Below are 23,021 nucleotides of genomic sequence, written 5' to 3'. Positions count from 1 at the left end.
TGTATGAAGCCAGGGGCACTCCGTAAACAGTGGGAGTGCATACACTGCAAGTAGTACATAGTAGTCACAGTATGTACTACAGATATTTCCCGACATTGACAGCATATAGATATAATTTAGGCAATTGAGGATATTTAACCTGTTCCAAAATTTTAAAATTAAAATGCCAATTGACAGCACATATTCTAAAATTAACAATTAACACATGCTAGCACTGTGCACTAAGTAAAAGGGGCCAGGGCCAGGCTGGGGCCAAAACGGGTGGACTCACGTTCTACCTGGACTGTACTTGTACTAGTCAACTTCTCCGTTCTCGTGGCTCCCGTCGATCTGGCCTCACGAACTTGTCCCGCTTGCGTCCATTCTTCCACTCTCTATTCCCCATCATCTTTTTTTTCTTTTCCTTTTTTCTCTCTTTCCCTCTGACCCTGTCATGGGTTTTCTTTTTTACTACCTACGATCACTAACCCCCTCCAACAGCTCGCCTTCCCTCTTCTCCGCGAGGTTGGTGAGAGCTCCGCGCTGAAGCTTTCAACAACTGTTGATTCTATTTCGAGAACACTTTTCTTTTTTTCCATTGCGTCCGTTCGATCTAGGCTCCACACCAAGCCACTTGACATTTCCTTTCCTCTCCTCCGATCTTACAATCTCTCCCGCCGCTTCGTGCCCCGAGCCTCCTACATACCCCCGATCGATCGGGAATCCCATCAACCATCATGGGTCAGAAATCCAAGGATACGCTGGCTGTTCGACCTCAGAGCCGCGGTCGCCGCTCTCCGAGTCGTTCGCCCAAGCCAAAAAACCGCAAGCCTGTTCAGACACAGCCCTCCAGCTATGCGTCAGACGGCGTCAAGGAATATGATATCCTCAACCTCCCCGCTTCCGACTACAAGCTGCTGGTACTGGTAACGCTGATTGGCGCCGCCGTGCGTCTATTTCGCATTTATGCACCTGCCAGCGTTGTCTTCGACGAGGTTCACTTCGGTGGCTTCGCTTCCAAATACATTAAGGGTCGCTTCTTTATGGATGTCCATCCCCCGCTTGCTAAGCTCCTGATCACGCTGGCTGGCTGGCTGGCTGGCTTCGATGGAGAGTTTGATTTCAAGGACATTGGCAAGGACTATCTGGAGCCTGGTGTGCCATATGTAGCAATGCGTTTGCTGCCGGCCATTCTGGGTGTCTTGACCGTCTCCCTGATGTTCCTTACCCTCAAGGCTACCGGCTGCCGGTCTGTGACTGCGGTGTTGGGTGCTGGCATTGTCATCTTCGGTATGTTTGAACTCGAGATACCGGGATAGAGGATATATGGCAAAAAGCTAACATAATTTAGACAATGCGCTCACTACCCAATCGCGATTGATTCTCCTGGACTCTCCTCTGATTTTCTTCACTGCTTTGACGGCGCTTACGTTCAACTGCTTCACCAACCAACAAGAAATGGGACCGTCCCATGCCTTCAAGGGCCCCTGGTGGTTTTGGTTGGTCGCCACGGGCTTTTCGCTGGGCGCTACACTCAGTGTCAAGTGGGTTGGTCTCTTCACTATGGCCTGGGTGGGCTCTCTCACTGCCCTCCAACTCTGGGTTTTGCTCGGTGATACCCGCACGGTGACCCCGCGACTGTGGTTCAAGCACTTGTTCGCTCGTATCTTCTGCCTGATTGTTATTCCTCTTGGATTCTACCTTGCCATGTTCGCTATCCACTTCATCTGCCTGGTTAACCCCGGTGAGGGTGATGGTTTCATGTCCTCCGAGTTCCAGTCAACATTGAACTCCAAGGGTATGCATGACGTCCCGGCCGATGTTTCCTTTGGCTCGCGTATCAGCCTGCGTCACCACAACACCCAAGGTGGCTACCTGCACTCGCACAACCACATGTATCCCACCGGTAGTAAGCAGCAGCAGGTCACTCTGTACCCCCACAAGGATGAGAACAACGTCTTCATTATGGAGAACCAGACACAGCCTCTGGGTCCCTATGGAGAGATCGAGGGCCCGTATGCTTGGGACAACCAAACCGCCGGCTTGATCCAAGATGGATCGGTTATCCGACTCTACCACGAGCTTACCCACCGCCGTATTCACTCGCACGACGAGCGTCCTCCAGTGACCGAGGCTGACTGGCAGTTCGAGATCTCGGCTTATGGTTACGAAGGATTCCCCGGTGACGCGAACGATCTGTTCAAGGTCGAGATTATTAAGAGCATGTCTGAGGGCGAGGCGGCCAAGACTCGCCTTCGCACCATTCAGACCAAGTTCAAGCTTGTGCACGTCATGACTGGTTGCGTTCTGTTCTCTCACAAAGTCAAGCTTCCGGATTGGGGATACGAGCAACAGGAAGTCACCTGCGCTCGCGGCGGTACTCTACCCAACAGCGTCTGGATTGTCGAGTCCAATGCCCATCCCATGATGCCTGCGGATGCCGAGAAGGTCAACTACCGTAACCCCGGTTTCCTGGGTAAGTTCTGGGAGCTGCAGAAGGTGATGTGGACCACGAACGCCAACTTGGTCGAATCGCACAACTGGGATTCTCGTCCTCCATCTTGGCCCACTCTCCTCCGTGGTATCAACTTCTGGGGCAAGGACCACCGCCACATCTACCTTATTGGTAACCCCCTCATTTGGTGGTCGACTACCGCTGCCATTGGCATCTACTTCGTTGTGAAGGCCATCTCAATCCTGCGCTGGCAGAGAAGCTGTGGTGACTACAACCACGTTTCTTTCAAGCGTTTCGACTACGAGGTTGGCACCACCGTGCTGGGATGGTTCTTCCACTACTTCCCATTTTACCTTATGGCCCGTCAACTCTTTCTGCACCACTATCTCCCCGCCCTCTACTTCGCCATTATGGTCTTCTGCCAAGAGTTTGACTTTGTCTTCAACCGAATCAAGAGCCTGGGTTTCACCTCTAAGCCTATCATTGGAAAGGCTGTGATGGCTGCCTTCCTTGGTCTCAGCGTTGCTGTCTTCACTTTCTACGCCCCCCCTGGTTTACGGAAACCCCTGGACCCAGTCCGCCTGCGAGAGTTCCAAACTCCTGAGCACTTGGGATTTCAACTGCAACACCTTTCACACCGACGTAAGTGTTCCGGAATGGCAACCTCCCCGCCGAGGATATTGACAAAAAATATCCAAAAAATCAAACTCGCGACATCCCATGGCTGACATGGAACCAATAAATTCTTAGTTGAGTCAATATATCACGAACATGGCCCCCGTGGACGCAATCCCAACCACCCCCGCCGTCCAGGCCGCTGCACCACCCGCCAATAAGGCCCAGGGCCCCGTCGACGCCGCCCAGGACGAAGACCAAGCCGCCGTGACCGAGCCCAAGCTATCCGGCTCCATGGCCCGCGTCGAGTACCGCGATCAAAACGGTAACATCCTAGACGAATCCCTCGTCTCCTCGCTCCGCGCCGAGGGCAAGGTCAAATTCGAGACCCGCTATGAATCCAAGCGTCTCGAGAACGCGCAGGAGATCCCCATCGTGGACGGTCAACTTGCACCCCCACACCCTGACGTCGAGGGCCAGAACCCCCAGACCGGCTCGAATGCGGAAGACTCGATTGCTCCTGAGAGCCCTGCCTCCGTCGCCGGTGGTAATGAGCGCTCGGCCGAGAAGCCTAATGAGCCTATCCCCAGCCCTGCTAGCGAGGGCAATGAAGCTACTAAATAATACGTTCGGTTGATAGGGTTTTTTCGGTTTGGGGTGTACGTGGTAGAAAGAAATATTGACTCGGAGAGAGAAAATCTTCACAATTGTGTATTATGACTGTTTATCGGGATGAATTTTTCTTTCACGGTGATTAGTTTTTTTTTTTCTTGTTAGAATATTGAATCTCCAAACTTGAATGTGATGAGCGTTTGCATTGTCCATTTCCGGCGTATATGGGGAGTACGGAGACGCACTAGTAGTCCCAAAAGAAAAGCGTTTGAAGAAACAAGATAAGCAAACGAAAACGTCGACCTTGTCTATGGTGATAGTACGAAAGGACAAGAAAGAATATAAAAGCTGAAAAAAGACACCGATTCCAAAATTGACTTTATCTGAACAGCGGGTAACTATGCACAAATCCCCGGTTAATCGCAATCATAAGTCCACGCACTCTACTACCTCCTTGCCCGTGGCCTTAGTGTACAACAGGTAACCGCATAAGCGGCGGTTCGCCCTCACAACATGTTTTGGGAAAGCTCCAAGGCAGAAACAGACTGATTTAGTAGTCCCACTCCTCCTTGCCGTACTTGTTGAACTTCTCGTGGAGGTCCTGTGAAAGGAGAGTTCAAGTTAGCAGCTGTGCATATGCATATATAGCTTGACCATCCCACTTCACTACACTGGTAGCAAAGCTTTCTTCGCAATAGGAGGTGTAGCTCTCAATTCATTACAAATCGAAGCAGGATGGATTGGGGGCGGGATCTGCAAAGGTGGCATGACATACCTCGGGGAGGGTGACATTGGGGACAATGACGGTGTTCATGGCGCTGGGAGCAGCACGGAGGGGCTGGCTCTTGTCACCGTGAGGGTGGTACTGATACTTGTAGATCTTGCCATCCTCAGAGGCGGCGTGCCAGGGCATAGCACTCTCGCCGATGCGAACGTTGCTAGCCTCGGAGGTGACGGAGGTGGGCTTGCTGCCGAAGTACCTATTGGAAAAAAGCAGAAGAGCCGATCGGTCAGTCATTGCGCTTTGGACTCGAGTATTTCTGAAGCATTGTGGTAGGAGAATGAGAGCTCTATGCGCGCCCTGATATCGCACGGAGTGTGGCACTATCATTTCGCTGCGGGAATATTCGGGTTGTCGGGGGCGTGGGGAGGATCATATTTACCAGCCGGCGAGGAGGAAAGCACCAGACATGACACCGAGGAGGACCTGTAGTTGTAAGAATTAGCTTCGGAGGGTTCAATTGCGGGTTCAATGGCTGGTCGGTGGTCGTACGTAGAGCTCGGGGTCCTTCTTGGCTCCCTTGTCGAGGTTGGCCTCCTCGACCTTGGAGGAGACGAAGCGGCGCGGGGGAGCGCGGAAGATAGGCTGGCGGGTCAGAGCCCGGCGGGTAGCCAGAGCAGCGATCGAAGACATGGTTGTGGCAAGTCGTAGGTGGATGAGAGAGGGGAGCGCGGAAAGACTGGGGAGGTCGTGGGAGAATCATGTCATGCACTGCTCTCTGCGTGGGTGGCTACAGTCACGTGTTTTGCATGAGTCAGCAACGGACAGACCAACCGCCAACCCTGGATTTGTGACTCTCGCCCGCTGGTTCGGATCTTGTGTTTGTCGACAATCCTCCCTCCTTTTCTGTGGTTCTACGGTCCTGCGGCCGTTGGTGATGTAATTGGGTACTCTTCCCATTGTTTGTGTCATTTCTATTGTCACTTTCGGAAAGGTGAGTGTGTGCGACTGCCAGACTTCGATCTTGGTATGCTGATCAGGGGTCTCCCGATTCGGGATCTTGCCTTTGCCCCGGATTCCGTTTCTCGCGTGGAGAGCCTTGATCAGCTCCCTGGAAGCTCTTATGCTAATAGTTTTATAGTATCCTGCATGCTAGTCCCTCTTTAAGACCTCATCGCCAACCTCCCGTCGCTCCTTTTTTTTTCCGCCCCCGGTTTGATCAGTCACATCAGTCACAGGCGATTCATACGATTCCGTCTGCCGGTTGCCGTCGCCTGCTTTTTCCCTCCAGAACCTTTCTTCGTCACCCGTTGAGGGCATTATGCTTGCGCGCACTTCCTACTAGCCGATACGACGTACTCTGCCATAAAAAAACACAATGGCGAACACCACAGACCGTCCCGACACCGGTGAGGCGAGCCAGCATGTGCTGGGGATTCCTCGGCCACCATCTGTGGGAGGAATTTCATCCCGTGTGACCGATATGGCCTCAGAAGATGGAGAAAACTCGCCATCTGTTGCGTCGCCACCACCTTCACAACATCAAACCCATCAAACGCGTCTCTCGGGATCTAGACGGGGCCCACCGCCAACCAGAAACTCTGTGACCAGCAGACCCGGTAGCTCTGGGAGTCGGTTGAGTCGCACGCATATCCCAACATTAACCGCACAAGCCTTCTTCCGCCCGATGAGCTCGCAGCGCCTTCAAGCACACCGAGGTGCGCGACCGATGACCAAGGGCACAGTTTCCTCGACGGACGAATGGGCAGATCACAATAGCCAAAATCGCCGGAGTATCATATCGAATAGCACGTTCCCGCAATCCCTCCCTACAGTGGAACAAGACGTTCCACCATCGCGGGGCACCGAGTTTACGGACCCTATCATCCCAGATCGAAATACCTCCAATGCCAGCCCTACGGGTCATACGACGATACGAAGTCTCGGCGATAGTGTCAGACTTCTCCGCGATCGAGACCAAAAGAACAAGCCGCACCCCGGTCATCTGAACCTCAATCCAACCTACAATGGACATTCGGGGCAAGATGTACCTCCGAAATCTCCGTTATCTTTCCTTTCGTTGCAAAACAAGGCCCACGCACACAATGGCCATGATACCCGTGGCCATGAGCCACTTTCATCGGCTTGTTCATCTCCCAATGCGTTTGACGCGAAGCAACAGCGACTCCCTCGGAGTTATCTTGGCAAGAACTTTGAATATTTCACCGGTAACACGCTCTTCTGCGGTGGTGGAAGATTCCAAAATTCGAGGGACAAGCCCATCAATATTGCTACTGGACTCTTGGTCGTCGTTCCGTCGCCCCTTTTCTTCGCATTTTCGGCTCCCTGGCTGTGGCATAACATCTCTCCGGCAATCCCAATTCTGTTCGGATACGTTTTCTACATTTGTTTCTCGTCCTTCGTCCACGCCTCGGTTGTTGACCCAGGCATCATGCCTCGAAATGCCCACTCCATGCCTCCAACAGTACCATCAGATGACCCATTGGCCTTGGGCCCACCAACCAATGACTGGGTGATGGTCAAACTTGCTACCTCCGAGGTGGCCGCCATGGATGTTCCCGTCAAGTTTTGTAAGACTTGCAATATATGGCGACCTCCTCGCTGCTATCACTGCCGTGTTTGTGACAATTGTGTTGAAACGCTTGACCACCACTGCGTGTGGCTCAACAACTGTGTTGGCCGCCGCAACTATCGATATTTCTTTGCCTTCGTCAGCTCGTGTACGATTCTCTCCCTATTCTTGATCGGGGCCAGCCTTGCGCATATCCTCGTTTACATGTCACGCGAGGATGTTTCCTTCGGGTCTGCCATTTCCAAATGGCGAGTACCCTGGGCTATGGTTATCTACGGCATCGTTGCAGTCCCGTACCCGACATCCCTCTGGGCATACCATTTGTTTTTGGTTGGCCGTGGTGAAACCACAAGAGAATATCTCAATTCCCACAAGTTTGCGAAAACGGACCGTCATCGGCCCTTCACTCAGGGCAATGTTCTGAAGAATTGGATTGCGGTTCTCGGCCGCCCCCGACCGCCCACCTACATGCAATTCAAGCAGCCTTATGTAGAAGGGGACCAGCGCTACGCTATGCAAAAGCGCAAATACCTCCCCCGCGATGTCGAATCCCAAGCAGGCATCGAGATGCAACATGTTGGTCCTGCTCAGTAGGGCTGAGTTGTTTCCAACCAAAAGCGATTTCTGAATGTCTTGCCTCGACACATTTGCTACGACCCTTAAAGACGATATGATTTCTTTTTTCTTTTCTTTTCTGGACACCATGTCCAAGCTCTCTCTTCCCATTTACTCTTTTAATGGCTGCTAATCTTTACACCGACATCTTCCTGTCATGTTTCCTTCTTGTTTACTTTTCCTGACCTTTCCTTCACCCGACGACATTCTTTGGCGTCTTTTCCTCTTCTTCCATATTTTACCACACGTCTTTGTGATTACGATTCTCAGGCCTTGAACAGCCTTCAGTCATGCTGTCAAATGTCCTGCTACTATTACCTGCCCCTCCATCTTCTTTGGGTCGCCCTTGAACATTTTCTCTTATCTTCATATGTGTTGTTTTTCTTCTTTATCTCTCCTTAATGGAGATAGCTCAATACCCTGTGTCTGTGTGAGACAGCCAGTTAAAATCTAATCCGATATTTTATACAATTTAATTCCATAAGTGAAAACCCCTCGCGTAGCAAGAAATCCTTTGCCTGTCAGAAGGGGCGTGTTTATAGCCAACTTTCGGCATTCCAACGACTCTTCGTGGATTGTCAAGTAATTCATTTCACCCTTTCACCCTTGGACCTAAATAAATACATTTGAACAATTCTACGGAGTAGTCTGCGCAGTCCTGGTCGGGCCAAACGGGCGAGTTGATGTTGCACGCGTCAGACATGCTAATATCCCTCATCGCCCCAAAGTGATAAGAGGCGCGCGGCTGCTGATCTCCAACTTTCCCACCCCTGATACTCCCCGGCTTCCACTCCCCTCACCCGCCCACCTCGAGCAAGGTCGACTCATTCACGTGTGGAAATCGCCTATCTCACAACCTAGGCCGCATTTCTCACCATGTCGCGCCGAACCTCCCGACTCTCCACGACCGCGACTCCCGCACTTCCCGACGTCTCATCTCACGAGACCCCCGAAGACACGATGAGCCTCGACGTGCCCGAACAACTGCTCACGCCCGAGAACAGTCGTTCAGAGACCTCCAGCAACAATGAAAACGCGTCGACAGATGAAAAACTCGCCGGCCGGCGGAGATCGACACGGGTGGTACGCGCATCGCTACAAGCGACTGAGTCTCTGGCCAACACGCCAGTCAAGAACGACGAGCCTAAAACCGCATCTAGCCAGGCCTATGTTGATAGCCTGGCAAAATCGAAGCGTTCCCGTTCCTCGTTGCGCCATAGCATCGCCGTGATGGAGTCATCTCTCCGTAACGGAACCGCGCTACCAGATGCTGATACACTCGCCAATGACCAGTCAATGGTTCCCGAAACGCCTATTTCGAACTCTTCGCAAGAACCCGTCTTAGACGAACCGAATCCCCCGCTTCAACAACGAACTCTGCGACAGCGTGTCGAGAAGGCACGTGGCAAGGACGACGAGAAGGAAACACCAAAAGCGACTCCCAAGAGCGCATCTCGGGGATCTATGAGACGCTCAACCCGTTTGAGTTTGGTAGAGAAAGCGAGCGATTTCTTGGAGCGAAGCAGCAGTGTTTTGGGCAAGCGCCAGAGGGGCCAGGGCAGCGATAACAAAAAAGAAGTCAGCCGTCGCGCCAGTCTTCGCCCACGCACCCTTGCACCGCCGAAGGAAGAAACGCCCGCAGTGGCAGCTGAAGCACCCCAGCCTAAGAAGCGACGAGTCTCTGAAAGCGATCTTTCCAAACTACAAAAGAAGGAGCCATCTCCGCCGCAAGAAGAGATTAAACCGGCTACTCCGAAATATAAGCCTAAGCGATGGGTTACTCACGGATTGTATACGGGTCAAGAGCCATCTGATTCGCCTCCCAAACAACGCCAAAGCAAGAATTCTGCGAAGACAGGCACTGGTCCTCTAAACCGGCGTATTCTTCCCATGCCTATGTTTGCTGGTTCGCGTCTTGTTAAGAATGGCAGAGATTATCGACTTCCCTTCGATATCTTTTCCCCTCTCCCACCAGGCCAGCCCAAGCCGGATGAGTGGCGCAAGACCAACAAAAGTAAGTTTTATCTTTTGTCCGTATATCCAGATAGCCCTTAAGCTAATCCTACCTTTAGACGTTTTTGTTGGCGATGCCGCAAGCGAGTGGAGAGCAAACAAGAACCTGGAACTGTCAACTTGCATGTGCGACGAGGACACCGGCTGTGACGAGAACTGCCAAAATCGCTACATGTTCTACGAGTGCGATAGCGGTAACTGCAGACTAGGTCCCGAGTGTGGAAACCGCAACTTCAGCGAGCTCAAGCACAGGACGAAGGCTGGTGGCAAGTACAACATTGGAGTCGAAGTGATCAAGACATCTGATCGCGGATACGGCGTACGCAGCAATCGCTCCTTCGAGCCAAATCAGATTATTGTCGAGTACACTGGAGAGATCATCACACAGTTTGAGTGTGAACGGCGGATGAGGGCAGTGTATAAGAACAATGAGGTATGAAACTCGGTTGTTTTGCAATGCTTTGAATAATGGCTAATTTTGTGGCTCAGTGCTATTATCTGATGTACTTTGATCAGAACATGATCATCGATGCTACTCGGGGCTCGATTGCTCGCTTTGTCAACCATTCCTGCGAGCCTAACTGCCGCATGGAGAAGTGGACGGTCGCTGGAAAGCCGCGCATGGCCCTGTTCGCAGGCGATCGTGGGGTCATGACGGGCCAAGAATTGAGTTATGACTATAACTTTGAGTGAGTTTTGCGCGTCAGCTCAAGGTTTCATAGAGGCATTACTAACATTTCATCAGTCCGTACTCCAACAAGAACGTCCAAGAATGCCGCTGTGGCGCAGATAACTGTCGCGGTATACTCGGCCCCCGACCCAAGGATAAGGATCAACGCCCCAAGGTAGTAGATGAGAAGACCAAGAACGCGGCAACTCCGAAGAACGCAAAGAATGCAAAGACCGCCGGTACCAAGCGAAAGTTGTCTGAAATGACTGAAACATCTTCAGCTCCACCAAAGAAGCGCAAGTTGCTGAAGCCAAAGTCCATCAAATCCGGCATCAAGAAGGTCATCAAGAAAGCAACCACCGCCCGCGGCAAGGCTACAACTAAGAAATCAGTGACTGCCTCCAAGGCGACCAAGAGCGCTTCGCCCGCCAAGAAGAAGAGTGTTAAGCTTCCGACTGTCAAGCCAGCATCAAGAGTCAAGGCCACTGTTAAGACTTCACAGAAGAAGACCGAGAAGACCGAGAAAGCGATTCTCAAATCGCCGGCGAAAAGTATTTCCCAGCTCAAGCGGCCTTCAGCCGCGACGAAGAAGAAGATTCTTGCCCTTGCCGACGGTTCAACTCCCCAGCCTGCCAAAGCCAAACCAAAGAAAGACAAGACTGGCATTAAGAGGGGCCCTTATAAGAAGACTCTCTTGAAACGGGCTCTCGCGGCCCAGAATTCCGCGAAGAGCCCCGCCAAAGCAAACACTGCTACAGTCAAGAGCCCGGCGAAAGCTAAGAGCCCGGCAAAAGCTAAGAGTCCCGCGAAAGCCAAGGGGCTGGGCAGCAGCGTGAAGAAAGCAGCCAAGAAAGTCATTCGTACCGTGAAGGGCGCAAAGCGACCAGCATAATGACGTGAAAAACGAAAGAAAAAAGGAAAAAAAAAGCATTGCGCAGGGCAATTTGGTGGTTTTTGGTCAGGACCATCGATATCACAAGCCCTATTTTGATCCCAGTTTCACTTGATTACGGCCGAATGCCTCATTTCCGATCCGATGTGCGAACGTTTTTTACTCTTCTTATTTTCTCTTCTGTTGCATTCAACTTTGATCCTTTGTCAAGTCGAATCTTGTTCATTCCGATCTGTCAAGTTTCTCAACGAACTTGCCACACACACATCTTCATCATCCTCGGCTTCCTCATCATCATCAGAACTCAACTCGATAACAGAGATCTTCGACCGGTGTTTTATTTCCACCCTACGCTTCTACCTTAATCTTCACAGTCCCAGGTGACCTTTTCTCATCCTGTATGATTTCCCCCTCCCCTTCCAATTCGTGCGAGCTATGCTCTGCCCCTTCCCCCCCCTCCCCCCCTCCCTATTCTTTATTTTATTTCTTAGTCTTTAGCCCATTTCCCCCTGCACTTGAGGATAGGCTGGTTTTTCCCTTGGGAGTTTTCGTCTTGCATGGTGTTTTTCTTCTTGTTTCTTGCGTCCTGCACTTGATTTGATACTTCGGCCTCGATTTGAATTCTGCGCAATGTCTACGGTTGTGTCCCTTGTTTTATCTCTATTTTTTATTTCATATTTTTTTATTCTCTTTTGCTCTTCTTCCCTCCTCTTTGGTGCGTGGTGGATGGGTGGATTGTTCTTGCTGGGTCTCTGAGTCGGTGGAGACGAGATTGGCGTGCCATGTGTAACTGGGCTCAATATCCAATTCAATGAAAATTTTCAAATTCAATCTTTAGGTGCCAGTGGCTGTTGGGGTATATCATAGGTGAGGGGCTTGGAAGTTAATACTAATATGCAGATGGTAATGTATGTCCCGGTGTCTTCGGGGTTGATTATCTCCAGTTCAACTTTGGGACTTGGTTCAGAACCCCGGACGCTCGTCATAAGCAGGGAGTAGTAGATAGTATCTTCTGCGTACTAGTAGTATTTCAAGTTAATACTATCACTGAGTCGTCTTAATAGTTACAACACCACTCGTAGCTTCTGTCCAGACTTCTGATACTGGCTGGGTATGTAGATCGTTGCCGCTTTGAGATTTTAATCGAGTTCTTGCCCAGGTGGAAAGATGAACTCAGGACTGGTCCATTGCCAGTATTTCTGATTTAAAAAGAATCTCTTCCAAGGTTAGATTTCAAGTTAAAGGCGTGCAACCTTGGAACTTTCAAGAAGTGCCATGATAATGGTCGTGTATTCCAAGCCCTGGAGGTTGGTCTTCGGGTTGAACATTTGCAAGAAAACCCGAGACGAATTACTATATATTCCAACCCACCTTGCAAAGTTTCGAAAATTACTAGTAGAACTATCACTTCTTGATCATCCAAGGTTCAAGTCGAAACTGCAACGCTACTACTACTAAGTACTATAGAATACGACTACCTTCAAGTTGTATACTAGTTTAGTACTTTGATGTATTCATCCGATGTTCATTCCCATCCTAAAAGTGTACACCTGAAAACCCCCCAACTCCAACTAAACTCCAATTCGCAAAAGCAAGATTTAGATACATTACAAGAATTGAATAGAACAACGACGAAATCCGCAAATCGAAGACAGATCTACGCAGCTGGATCTGCGTCTGCGTCTGCGGCCGGGGCAGGAGCCGGCGTTGCCTCTGATTCCTCCTTCTTAGCCTCTGCCTCTGCCTCTGCTTCCTGTACAGGTTCACTCTGACCTTCGCCCTCAGCCGGCGCTGGCACAGAATCCACATCTTCCTTGACCTCTGGGTCTGCGGGGGTTGGCATACTAGGAGGCGAGGGATCAGGTACGGAGGCCTCAGGGGCTGGGGCTTCCTCAGTTGCAGGGGTAGGAGTAGGCTCAACAGTCGGCTCAGTCGACTCTGGTTCAGCCGGCGCTTGTGGCACTGAAGGAGAAGCTGGCTTTTCTGAAGGCTCGACGGATTCTTCTGCGACTACCTCGTTGTCTGTTGGTGGGTTGGGTGCATCGGCCATATCAGTATCTTTATGTTCCTCCACGGGATCCTGACTGATTTCGGTATTGACAAATTCTTCTTCTCCCTGCGCATTCGGCAAGGTATCTGGTTGCTCGGCAGTCTGGTTCTCGGTCGGAGGCTGGGGAATGTCTTCAGCAACATTTTCCGATTCTGTCTGTGCTGCAGATTCCTCAGAAGGGACAGGGGCCGGAGGCTTCTCTTCGGGAGTGGGAGAAGGGAGACTAGGTGTGTTTTCCTCAGGCTTGACTGGTTGGGAGTCTATTTGGATTTCGTTTGCTGGGGCATCTGGGACAGCGGGACTTTGTTTCTCGGCCGCCGGTGATTCTTTCACATCTTCCTCGGCAGGAAGAGAAGTGGATGCTGTATCAAGTGGCTCCTCATTTCGTACTGTCTCCTCTGCTTCCTTTATGTTGCTATCGGAATCAGTGGCAGCCGCGATAGGCTCCTCTGGAGGCGAAACCTCTTTGAGAGGCTCCTGCAATTCCTTGGTCTCGACCGTGGATTCTTCACTCTGCTCAGCAAGAGCAGGTGTTGCAGATAGAGATGCCTCGGTTCCTTGCCCAGTAGTCTCAACTTGAGAAACAGGCGGGGTTGGTGGTAGCGGCTCAGCAGACAAGGGTTCTGAGACAGAAGGTTGTGACTCGGGAACAGCATCATCCATCTCGATATCCTTATCTTGATCGGCCGGAGTGCTGGTTGATGGTTGCTCGGTAGATTCGTCAAGGGACTGCTGCAAAGGAGTTTCGGGGGTCTTTGCGTCAATCATAGACTCATCACCCTCATCACTCTCGTCACCCTCATCACCCTCATCGTCATCATCATCCTGACCCTCTTGACCATCTTGACTAGCCGGAATGGGTAGGCCATCCTGACCAACCTTGGCGGCATCGATGCCACCCCCGGCGCTGGAAGCCACACCATGCACTGTAGCAGCATCAGCGCCCTCACCCGGGGCGAACATAACCTTCTTCTTTCGGCCCTTGCCAGTACCCTTGCCCTTGCGCTTGGGAGGAGGCGGTCGTCGCTTGTTGGGATTAACGACTGCAGCAGAGCTAGCCTCCGCAACCACAACACCTTCCGAATTGACGATTCCCACGCCTTCCACGAGTGTACCGGGGGCAGGCGCCTCAGGCTTGACCGGCACCTCGCTTTGTGCCACAATAGTCTGAATATCCCCAGTAACCTCGCCTTCAATGCGATGTCCTTCAGGGACCCAAGCTTCGTAGATCGAGATGCTGCCGGTCACCGGATCGACTTTCTGGAATTTAGTTCGTCGCATCGGGCCCGGGGTCACACCAGAGCTTCCATCCAAGCTAACAGGGCCACCATAAAGGGACGGCAAACCCGGGCGACGCTTCGCCAAGAATTCGAGCTCCGGAGGCTCCAAATTCTTTGGGTGATTCGCCCACTTGCGACTGGTGAAACTGCGATCAGCCATGTGTGCGTTGGCGTTTGCTTGATCCTCTGCTGCCGCGGCGTTTTGCTCTTCCTCCTTTGTAGCTCGACCGCTTTGGCGAACGTAGATGCAACCTGCGCGGGCGGCTCGTAGGAGGGCGCGGCTGGCGGCAGGTAGAAGTTGGCTGTCGCGTGGCATGGCTAGCTCTGGGAGCGCGGGGGTTCCTCCAGGGCCTTGGACGCTGAAATCGGATTCCTCGGTCTTGGGCGCTTGAGAGGTAGTTTGCACTTGGCGCGACCAGCGGCGGACGGGCAAACCCTCGAAGACATCATGGTCGATTGCGCTTCTAGAGCGACTAGCGCTATCTAATTGGCGCCCGGAGCGTGAAGATCTGAACTATATAGAGAGTTAGCAGGATTATTTCATTTTGATACATCAATTGCAATTGATTGCTCTCAATTGTATGTTGGGTTGGGATCCCATAGCTCGCGAGAAGGGAGACGGGGATGGGTAAGGATCGCGGGCGCAATTTAGACGTACTGCGGATGGCATGGTGAACAGCCGGGTGGCCCGTGTATTTCCCCTGTAGGTCCTCCGATTAGGTATACACCGCAAATGGTCCGAAGTTGAGACGAACAGGAAAGCGGATGGGCGGAGGGTGGAGGCAGCGTTGGAGTCGGTCGCGTTGCAATGGGGCGATCTCGACAGGGACGATCACGTGATATCGATTCTTACAGTTCGGGGTGACTTACAACTACTAACTACTAACTACGAACTATTGGGCATGGAATACCTGAGGATTGACTTGCAGGCCACTTGGGTATTAGTTTCAAGTTGCAATAGAGAGGAGAGGTGTTGTATTCTGGGCGATCAATGAATTTGGCCGTCAAGCGGCACATACACTATAAATACAGAAGAAAAGAATCCAGTCCAATTGTACTCTCCATCATATTGCCACGCTAGGTACTCCGACAGACAGAATTAGTTGCAGGTTTACTTGGTACTTCCAATGGTTCAGTTCCAGCTGTTGAAGAAGAAAAAGTTAGTTAGTACCTCTCAAAACGTATATGATCGATGCAAGGCCCATGGCTGGGTGAAAGCGAGCGGAACGTACCCATTATCCTTCTGGCGAACAATGCCACCCTGGTCTCCTGTCTCCTTTCCCTGAATTTCATCGTATTAGAAAGGCCTTATCTCTGCCTTCAAAGAGCACCTACTGTCTCTTGGCCCTCCACCACCAACTTGTCCATTTGATAGAACTGGCTGATAATAGTTTGTCTCTGTGAAGAGAAGTTAGCATCGGGATTTCTTGTTTGTTCGGAACGTAAGCGTAGACGGAAGACATCGTGGCAAGGCCATTTTCGATATCCAGATCGCATTGGCCGAGCCGAGCGTCGCTGAGGGGTAGCCGACTCAACAAGTCGATAATGATAGACTAACCTTCAACAGACGCAAATCCTGCAGACCCTTCTGCATCAACTCTTGTATCCGGCGTTCCTGCGACTCATTCTGGTTCTCGCGGAACATATCTCGCGTTTTCCGACGCGCATATTCACGGAAGTTGTAGTTGGAGAACTGCGACGAGGTTCGCAGAAGAGAGCGGAACTGTAAAAGTAGATAAGCTAATTAGCCCACTGCGATCGAGTTTGGTGGCTCGCTTGAGGCGTGCATCGCATATTCGGTGATATGGAAGAAGCCTGGGATGAAAGACTTACCAGAGACCGCGCCTGGAAGGCGGTATCACGGTGCAGCCCAGCGACAGACATGATTTGATATTGTTTTAGGTGCGTGAGGCGAGAGAGATCGCTTGAAGACGTTTCTAATCAGACAAGACTTGACGTCGTAGGTAGTCCACGCAATATGCGGTTCTGGTTATCGGGGTTGCGGAGGTGGCGGTTCAGATCCAGGTTCAGATCGAGACTCAGGATTAAGTCCAAACACTCGGTCGGCCGAGTTTGGTAAAGAGAAACGAGGGAGTGCTGATGTACAGTAGATTCCCAGGGGTGAGGTGGGAGTGGATGAGGAGAGGAGAGGAGAGGACGAGGGTGGAGAGAGAGAGTGTGTTTGATGCCGAAGCGCAGGGCGGGAAATTCTTTTGGGTTCGGAGCCAATATGACGGAGTTTCCGGGGCCGAGCTGCTTCTCCGCGTTCCTCACTGCTTCTCCTTCACTACCACCACTTATCACCACCACCCGTGATCGATCGCCTTATCGTCCTGCGCGGTTTATTTGGAATCTACAGCCTTGCTTTATTCACCATGGTCCAAGTACCCACGCCGCCCGCATCGCGGCCAGGTTCAGAGCCTCCCGCAGTGAAGCCCGCGGAGGACTCGTCGGAGTTACTCCAGTCATTGGATGTTTTGCTGGAGCAGTACCTAAATCTGTTGGATCGCCAGCAGAAATTGCAAACTGGATTGGCGAAGGAATTGTCTTCGGTATGTCCTTTTGATGCCATATGATCGGACAGAAGGCTAATTGTTGATCAAAGGGATTTTTGGCACTGGCCCATGCGAACTACACCTGTCCTCCTGGCCGACGATATGGCGCCGACTATTACGATGAGAGGATGAAAGCGACACGAAAAATGTGGGCGAATTCTCAAAATACCCTGGAACTAGGGATGCTGGTGGGCTAATATGGTGTAAAATGAATAGCTCGATTCGAACCGAACAAGATGAGGATGTGTCCAAAGACAAGGAGGACTCGGAAAACGCAGCACAATCTCACCCTGCAGCGCCCGATATTCAGTATAACTTCACCTTGAACCGTATATCGGAGCGTACGCATGAGCCCGAATCACAGGACACAACTGAGACGGAGGAAAGTACCTCATCAACTACCGAGCACCTACAAACCGAAGCACCTGCGCCGCCCAGTCAAGAAGAAGACGCGAAGGAATCCAGCTCTGAGGAGACCAGTGATGAGACTCAACCTTCCACCGAGTCTGAATACCCCTAAGAAAAAGTTCCACTCGGACGATCCTATCCATTGGTATGGGATCCTAGTGCCGGCCTCGCTACGCAATGCCCAGCGATCATTTACAGAGGCAACCCAGAGTCAAGTGCCCGAGCTAGCTGGCGTGGTTGTGGAAATGCGAGCCATGGAGCAGAGAATCACCAAGCTACGAAAGGAATTAGGGGTCGAGCCATTGGAAAAAACGAGCTCTCCCTGATATACTCCGTCGGCACGGAGTACCTACAGGGGTATACTCCGTACTACACATAACAACTAAACTAAGCCGCAGTCGAGAACATCCGGCAGCTCCCGGCCAGATGCCAGATGCCACATGGTGGGCATGGCACAAAACGGCGTCGATAGAACCGGATCACCGGCCCTGTTTGGACAAGTGTGCGACGATCCGGTTGGACCAAAGATGGGAGGCTGAATTTATGGGTAACGGAGCTCCACGGCTCTGTAGCTTCACGAACGGTGGATTAACGAAGAGAAGGGCCCCGTTTCTTCATTGTCCAGATTCTGCATTTACATCTCTTTTTTCCACTTTATTTCTTTTTTTTTTCCGGGTCGCTTAACACCCCTTTCCTTCATGGGACCACCTGTGGTGGATAAGTGCGAGGCGGAGTTGTATACTAGGATGGCCCCAAGGCGGCCCTAGTCGAGCTGGCGGTATAGATAGTGCCAGCCTTCTCATTATGTTTCACCCGACTTTTCCGCCTTGAGAAATTCTCCGAGCCTCCAACCTAAAAGAAGTACGAAGGCCCGGGGTTATACGATGGGTTGATTGTTCAATTGTACGTTTTACCTTGGCCCAGCTGGGGTCATTGTGCACTGGATGACTTTGATTCTCCGCATTTAACTTTGTACCCGTTGGCCGTGATATCTATGGACTCCAGTCTTGACGGATGATTGTTCCATGTTCAAAACAATGGACTTTCTTGACGTCTCACATTGGCCGGACTAAGCGAACGAGCCCCTCAACGTGAGACGTAGCGTCGGAGACTAAGCTCCTGGCACCTCCTGGAACGCACCCCACTGGCGAGCATCGAGATCGGGATTCGTGCGCTCGGCCCCAGTCCCCACAGTTGACAAGGGTACCGGCCTAGATGTGTAGCGACCTGAAACCTCCTTGACGACTTCGAATTTCGAATTGCTTGCCCCATGGTCGCCTGAGATTACCAGGAGCCGTCCGAGCCCCCTCAAAATTAATCTATCTACTCCGTACCTGGCCCGCGATGTGAAGCGACCTCCACTACGGATACAGGCCTGGTGACTTCGCTTGCTCCCGAAAAAATATGACCAGGGTTTAATCTATTTCGGGGCTGGTTCTGTGAGAGACCGACGGTTGTGCCGTTCTGGATGTGGCTGTCTGCCGTTGTGACTCCTCCCTGTCCCTTTCTTCTCTTTTTCCTCTCTCTTTCTTTGTTGCGACACTCGCGACTCTCTTTCTGCTCGAAGAGCTTGAGGCTCTTCCTTTCTATTTTCCCTTCTCCTTTCGCGACTACTGTGAGTGCGGTACTATACCTCTGTCCAGCCCTGTTCTCAACCGATAGTGGGTTGAGGTCGGTGCTCAAAGGTCTGGCTGGCAACACAAGGACGCATTCTAATATGAAAGTGAAATTCAGGCTTCTATTGTTTTGAAACATCGCTGGTTTGATACGAGCGATTGTTCCCTTTCTTGCAGTCAGCGTTGATCGGTGGTAAGAGATTGTCATTCACCTACAAACAATGTTGGGAGTAATCTGATGTCTAACATGCAGGCTCTCAACAGTGGCATTGAATGCCTTTTCATTCTTTTGTGATATTCAACCTAAGCTTCGACCTACAGCACGCAAGCTTCGCTTCATTCTCTCAGTATTTGTCTTCGATTTAGACATTTACTTTTCAACTTCATTCTTTCGACCTTTTGGTTATTTCGGCACAGTCCATTCGTTTCGTGCCTTTGCCTGCCATTCTTTTCTTTCCTCGATCAGGGTATCGAGAAACCAAGAAACTTGATTCTATTTATCGGCACACGCTTTCGACCGTGACCTTAACCTTTCCAGATCCTTATTGCTTCTTAACCTGATGCTATAAGACGGCCAAATCTTGCACACTATCCACCGAACTTCGACTCCTGTTGAATATTCCCTGGCAACAGCAGCCAAGGATCAATGAGCTCTAACCCTCCAGCAAGTTCCGGCCCGGGAGCACGTCCTGGGCCTCGTCCTGCCGGACCAGCACCCGATAGGAAGGGATCCGTTAAAAGAGCGAGGGAGCAATTGGAAGCTGGCGTCCGTCCAATCCGGGTCCCGCCATCCATACCCGTAGCCGCAATTCCAAGACCAAACCCACCTCCACCACGGAACTCTTCTCAACATACGCAATGGCCTCTGCCTGCCTCAGGGCTCCAACCACGCCCTCTCAATCCGCAACAGCACCCCAGATATCTCGGTCCCGGGGCCCTCCCCCGCAAAGACCGCCGCGTCCAAATGAAATGCCCTCGCAGATGCCATCTCAAATTCCATCGCCGTCTATCTATTCTGTTAGGAGTGGCATGGATTCCGAGACTTGTTCCAATTATCCATTCCCAACACGGCCAGCTCGATCTTTCTCCCAACCCAAAGCTTATCAGAATCATCCGCCGCGCCCTTATACAGCCGACGATGGCTCATGCCCCAGCCCCACAAGCACAGTGGATATGACACCGCGCATTTCAATCTCTACTGAAGATCTGTTCCGTCATTCCACAGCTTCCACTTCGTCTTCTGTTCCAACTGTTCCGCCAATCCCATTGCCAGAGCCGCCTCTGCCTTTGGGTTACCCGCAACCACACCGGACAGCAGGGCTTGCTGCCCCAAGTGCTCAGAAGACTCGTGCCCGGAGATCCTCCGTCTCGCCTATTCCGGAAGAACTCCCTAATCCCCGCCAAACCCTTGGTTCTCTTGCCTCTAGCCGTGCCATTCCCTCAAGCTGGGGCTCTGGACCAGCTGAATCAGAAATCCTCGGGGCTTACCTTGATACGGAATCTGAAGATGAAGAGCACTCCCAAGACACCGTCCGAGAAGACAAGGCCGCTCTCGTGAGAAATGCCAGCGTTGGAAAGCGGGGAAAGCCAACAATGCGTACGATCTCGAAATCCAACCCTAATTCTGAAGTGATGGTCCCAGACGTCCCCTCGACCCAGCACAAGGGCGATTCACAGAGTGACGTCTCAGATGGTGCCGTGATCACAGTAGCCGCCATCGGCAAAGCTATGCGCCAGCCGACCCCAGTCCGACGAGCATCCGCCTCGACTGTGTCAGGTGAATCGTACATTGATCCCGAAAAGCCACGCTTTGCGCATCCAGTCCCAGACCACATGGACTTGTATCGAGATACAGGTCTGGAAAAGGAAGTGGAGGCTCTCCCCGCTGCCGCACCTACCATGAGTGACAAGCGTCCTGGTGGCCGTAAACCACCTCGTCTGGATATCGGCGCCGTACGAAATGCCGAGGCACGCGGTAGTCTCTCCAGCTTGTCTGACCTGATTCGGCGGGCGACTAAACTCGCATCTAACCTGGATCACGGAAGGACAGCGAGTCGGAACGATGCATTGAACCCAGACGCAGAACCGAAAGCTCCATTTGGTGAGTCCATTTTCTATTGGCGACGCAAACCAAAAGCAAATCACTGACTACAATAATAGGACGACGCCGCAACTCCGGCTCCATTTCCGATATTCTACACATGTTCCCTAACCCAGCCTTGGATACCCCCGACAAACCCCGTGGCTCCTGGCCTGTATTCTTCGGCCGCTCCGGTCTACGCAACGGTGAAGCCCTCGGCTCGAACGCAGATGAACCTGCCGCCCAGAAGCCCCCACGCCGGTGCTGCGGCATGGCGCGAAAATGGTTCATTATTCTCTGCGTGGTTTTGTTCATCATCATCATTCTTGCCGTCCTCCTTCCAGTCTTCCTCGTCGCCGTCCCCAACGAAAAGTCCAGCAGCAGCGACACCAGTTGTGCCTCTTCCAACCCCTGCGAAAATGGCGGTGTGAGCGTTTCGAGCGGAACACAGTGCTCATGCGTTTGCTCGAATGGATATACCGGTTCTACATGCACCACTTCTGGTGATAGCAGCTGTATCAGTTCGAACGTGGATAATGGGACTATCAGCAAGAATGCCACGATGGGTAGCTCTCTGCCGACTATCTTTAACCAGTCAAAGACGAAATTCGATATCACTCTCGACCCTGTCACGATCATGGCGTTGTTCAGCATGAACAATATCTCCTGTAAGACGGAGAATGCGCTCATTGCTTTCAGCGACGTCGACCGTAGCAGCAGCAGCAGCAGCGGTAACAGCCGACGCTCCATTGACCTAGATCTGAGACCTGAGATCTTAACCAACTGGAAGACTCCACGCAACCCACCCCCACACTCCTGGCCGCCCGATCAGAGCAAACAATCAACGGAATCCTGGTCGACGGCTCCGGCAACCACAGTGGGTCCAAGAATACCGAGACCGAGACCAAGACGACGTCGATCGCAGCGAATCCAGCGACGGCGACCGCCACATCGACCAGCAGCTCCAAGGCCAAAGCGACCGGGGTACCGGAGTCAGTGATTGAGTTCTCGCAGGTGGCTGTGCTCTTCATTATGCAGGATACGGGGTCCCTTGATTCGGCGCTTTCTTCTGAGAAGGAGATTGCTTCGTATTTGAGTGATTCTTATGCGGCGGCTAGTAGGCCTTCGTTGGAATTGATGGGGACTTTCTCGTTGGACTTTGCGAATAAGACGATTACGCGGGAGGGGACTGGATTGACGGTGCATTGATCTGCGAGTCGTTCCGCTGGTCGCTCCGCTCTGTCTCGTATAGTTCCCCGTATCTCCTGAACAGGGGTATATTGGGCTAGTCGACCAGGACGCGTGTGTATACAAAAGTACTTGTGTTGGGAGCTGTCTGATGGAATAGGGTTCGATGTATAGATATCGATATCAAGTGAGAGTAGTAAATGTATATAGGTGTTAGGCGTTGGGTAATACGAGTTCCATAATGTGCCTTCTACATGACTTGTACTCTGTACACAGTACAATACCTCCATAGCTGGTTCCTGTGCAGTGTACATACTGTGTGCAGTGTATATACTAGTCCTCGTGTGTCAGCAACTGCCGTGCCAACAAAAAAGCTTAAATGGAAACTGCCAAGGCCGGCCTCGGAGGAAATCCCTTCCCCTTTGGGACGAAAGATGCTGCTGAAGCACGCCACCTCCGCGGCCGCTGACGTGCTCACAGTGTCACGTGGACGTACCGTTAATGGCTGTACCGCCACGCACTGGGCTTACGGCGACTTTACATATCAAAGTCGTTGTGTATAGATTCAACTCTGCATCTTGCAGAGTTGTGGGACACCCCTGTCGAGATTAATGGAGATGATCCTAATCCGAGGAGGCGGAGTCCTACTGGAAGTACTATTGACTAAATACCGCCCCCT

At 51.8% G+C, this 23,021-nt stretch overlaps 7 protein-coding genes across 7 annotated transcripts; 5 read left to right on the top strand and 2 right to left on the bottom strand.

Moving 5' to 3' along the window:
• Window positions 1-716: 716 nt before the first annotated feature.
• pmt1 (protein mannosyltransferase 1) lies at window positions 717-3,673 on the top strand (the record flags this gene model as incomplete). Its single annotated transcript, XM_056629849.1, has 3 exons — window positions 717-1,269; window positions 1,331-3,009; window positions 3,185-3,673. 3 exons carry the CDS (start codon window positions 717-719, stop codon window positions 3,671-3,673), a joined length of 2,721 nt encoding a protein of 906 aa, XP_056489151.1.
• Window positions 3,674-4,211: 538 nt separating this feature from the next.
• Window positions 4,212-5,092, bottom strand: N7509_005211 (uncharacterized protein; the record flags this gene model as incomplete). Its single annotated transcript, XM_056629848.1, has 4 exons — window positions 4,935-5,092; window positions 4,825-4,868; window positions 4,437-4,641; window positions 4,212-4,262 (listed from the first exon to the last, which is right to left on the bottom strand). The coding sequence occupies exons 1-4, from the start codon at window positions 5,073-5,075 to the stop codon at window positions 4,212-4,214; spliced, it is 441 nt and encodes a 146-aa protein (XP_056489150.1). The 5' UTR covers window positions 5,076-5,092.
• A 668-nt stretch (window positions 5,093-5,760) lies between these two features.
• Window positions 5,761-7,569, top strand: erf2 (palmitoyltransferase ERF2; the record flags this gene model as incomplete). Its single annotated transcript, XM_056629847.1, has 1 exon — window positions 5,761-7,569. The coding sequence occupies one exon, from the start codon at window positions 5,761-5,763 to the stop codon at window positions 7,567-7,569; it is 1,809 nt and encodes a 602-aa protein (XP_056489149.1).
• An 897-nt stretch (window positions 7,570-8,466) lies between these two features.
• On the top strand, window positions 8,467-11,165 carry N7509_005209 (putative histone-lysine N-methyltransferase (Ash1); the record flags this gene model as incomplete). The annotated part of the gene is made up of 4 exons (XM_056629846.1): window positions 8,467-9,604; window positions 9,663-10,036; window positions 10,093-10,292; window positions 10,349-11,165. The coding sequence occupies 4 exons, from the start codon at window positions 8,467-8,469 to the stop codon at window positions 11,163-11,165; spliced, it is 2,529 nt and encodes an 842-aa protein (XP_056489148.1).
• A 1,657-nt stretch (window positions 11,166-12,822) lies between these two features.
• On the bottom strand, window positions 12,823-16,379 carry N7509_005208 (uncharacterized protein; the record flags this gene model as incomplete). The annotated part of the gene is made up of 6 exons (XM_056629845.1): window positions 12,823-15,009; window positions 15,154-15,196; window positions 15,728-15,777; window positions 15,831-15,893; window positions 16,054-16,218; window positions 16,329-16,379. 6 exons carry the CDS (start codon window positions 16,377-16,379, stop codon window positions 12,823-12,825), a joined length of 2,559 nt encoding a protein of 852 aa, XP_056489147.1.
• Window positions 16,380-16,870: 491 nt separating this feature from the next.
• Window positions 16,871-17,570, top strand: N7509_005207 (uncharacterized protein; the record flags this gene model as incomplete). Its single annotated transcript, XM_056629844.1, has 3 exons — window positions 16,871-17,047; window positions 17,101-17,198; window positions 17,267-17,570. The coding sequence occupies 3 exons, from the start codon at window positions 16,871-16,873 to the stop codon at window positions 17,568-17,570; spliced, it is 579 nt and encodes a 192-aa protein (XP_056489146.1).
• A 2,362-nt stretch (window positions 17,571-19,932) lies between these two features.
• Window positions 19,933-22,363, top strand: N7509_005206 (uncharacterized protein; the record flags this gene model as incomplete). The annotated part of the gene is made up of 3 exons (XM_056629843.1): window positions 19,933-21,175; window positions 21,235-21,885; window positions 21,945-22,363. The coding sequence occupies 3 exons, from the start codon at window positions 19,933-19,935 to the stop codon at window positions 22,361-22,363; spliced, it is 2,313 nt and encodes a 770-aa protein (XP_056489145.1).
• Window positions 22,364-23,021: the final 658 nt, after the last annotated feature.

The sequence above is a fragment of the Penicillium cosmopolitanum genome (assembly GCF_028827165.1).
Source record: "Penicillium cosmopolitanum strain IBT 29677 chromosome Unknown utg000006l:49.0-5199605.0:1.0-5204138.0, whole genome shotgun sequence".
Classification (NCBI taxonomy): Eukaryota; Fungi; Ascomycota; class Eurotiomycetes; order Eurotiales; family Aspergillaceae; genus Penicillium; species Penicillium cosmopolitanum.
Note: the sequence above shows the minus strand (reverse complement) of the source record. Positions and strands in the feature narration are given on the sequence as shown.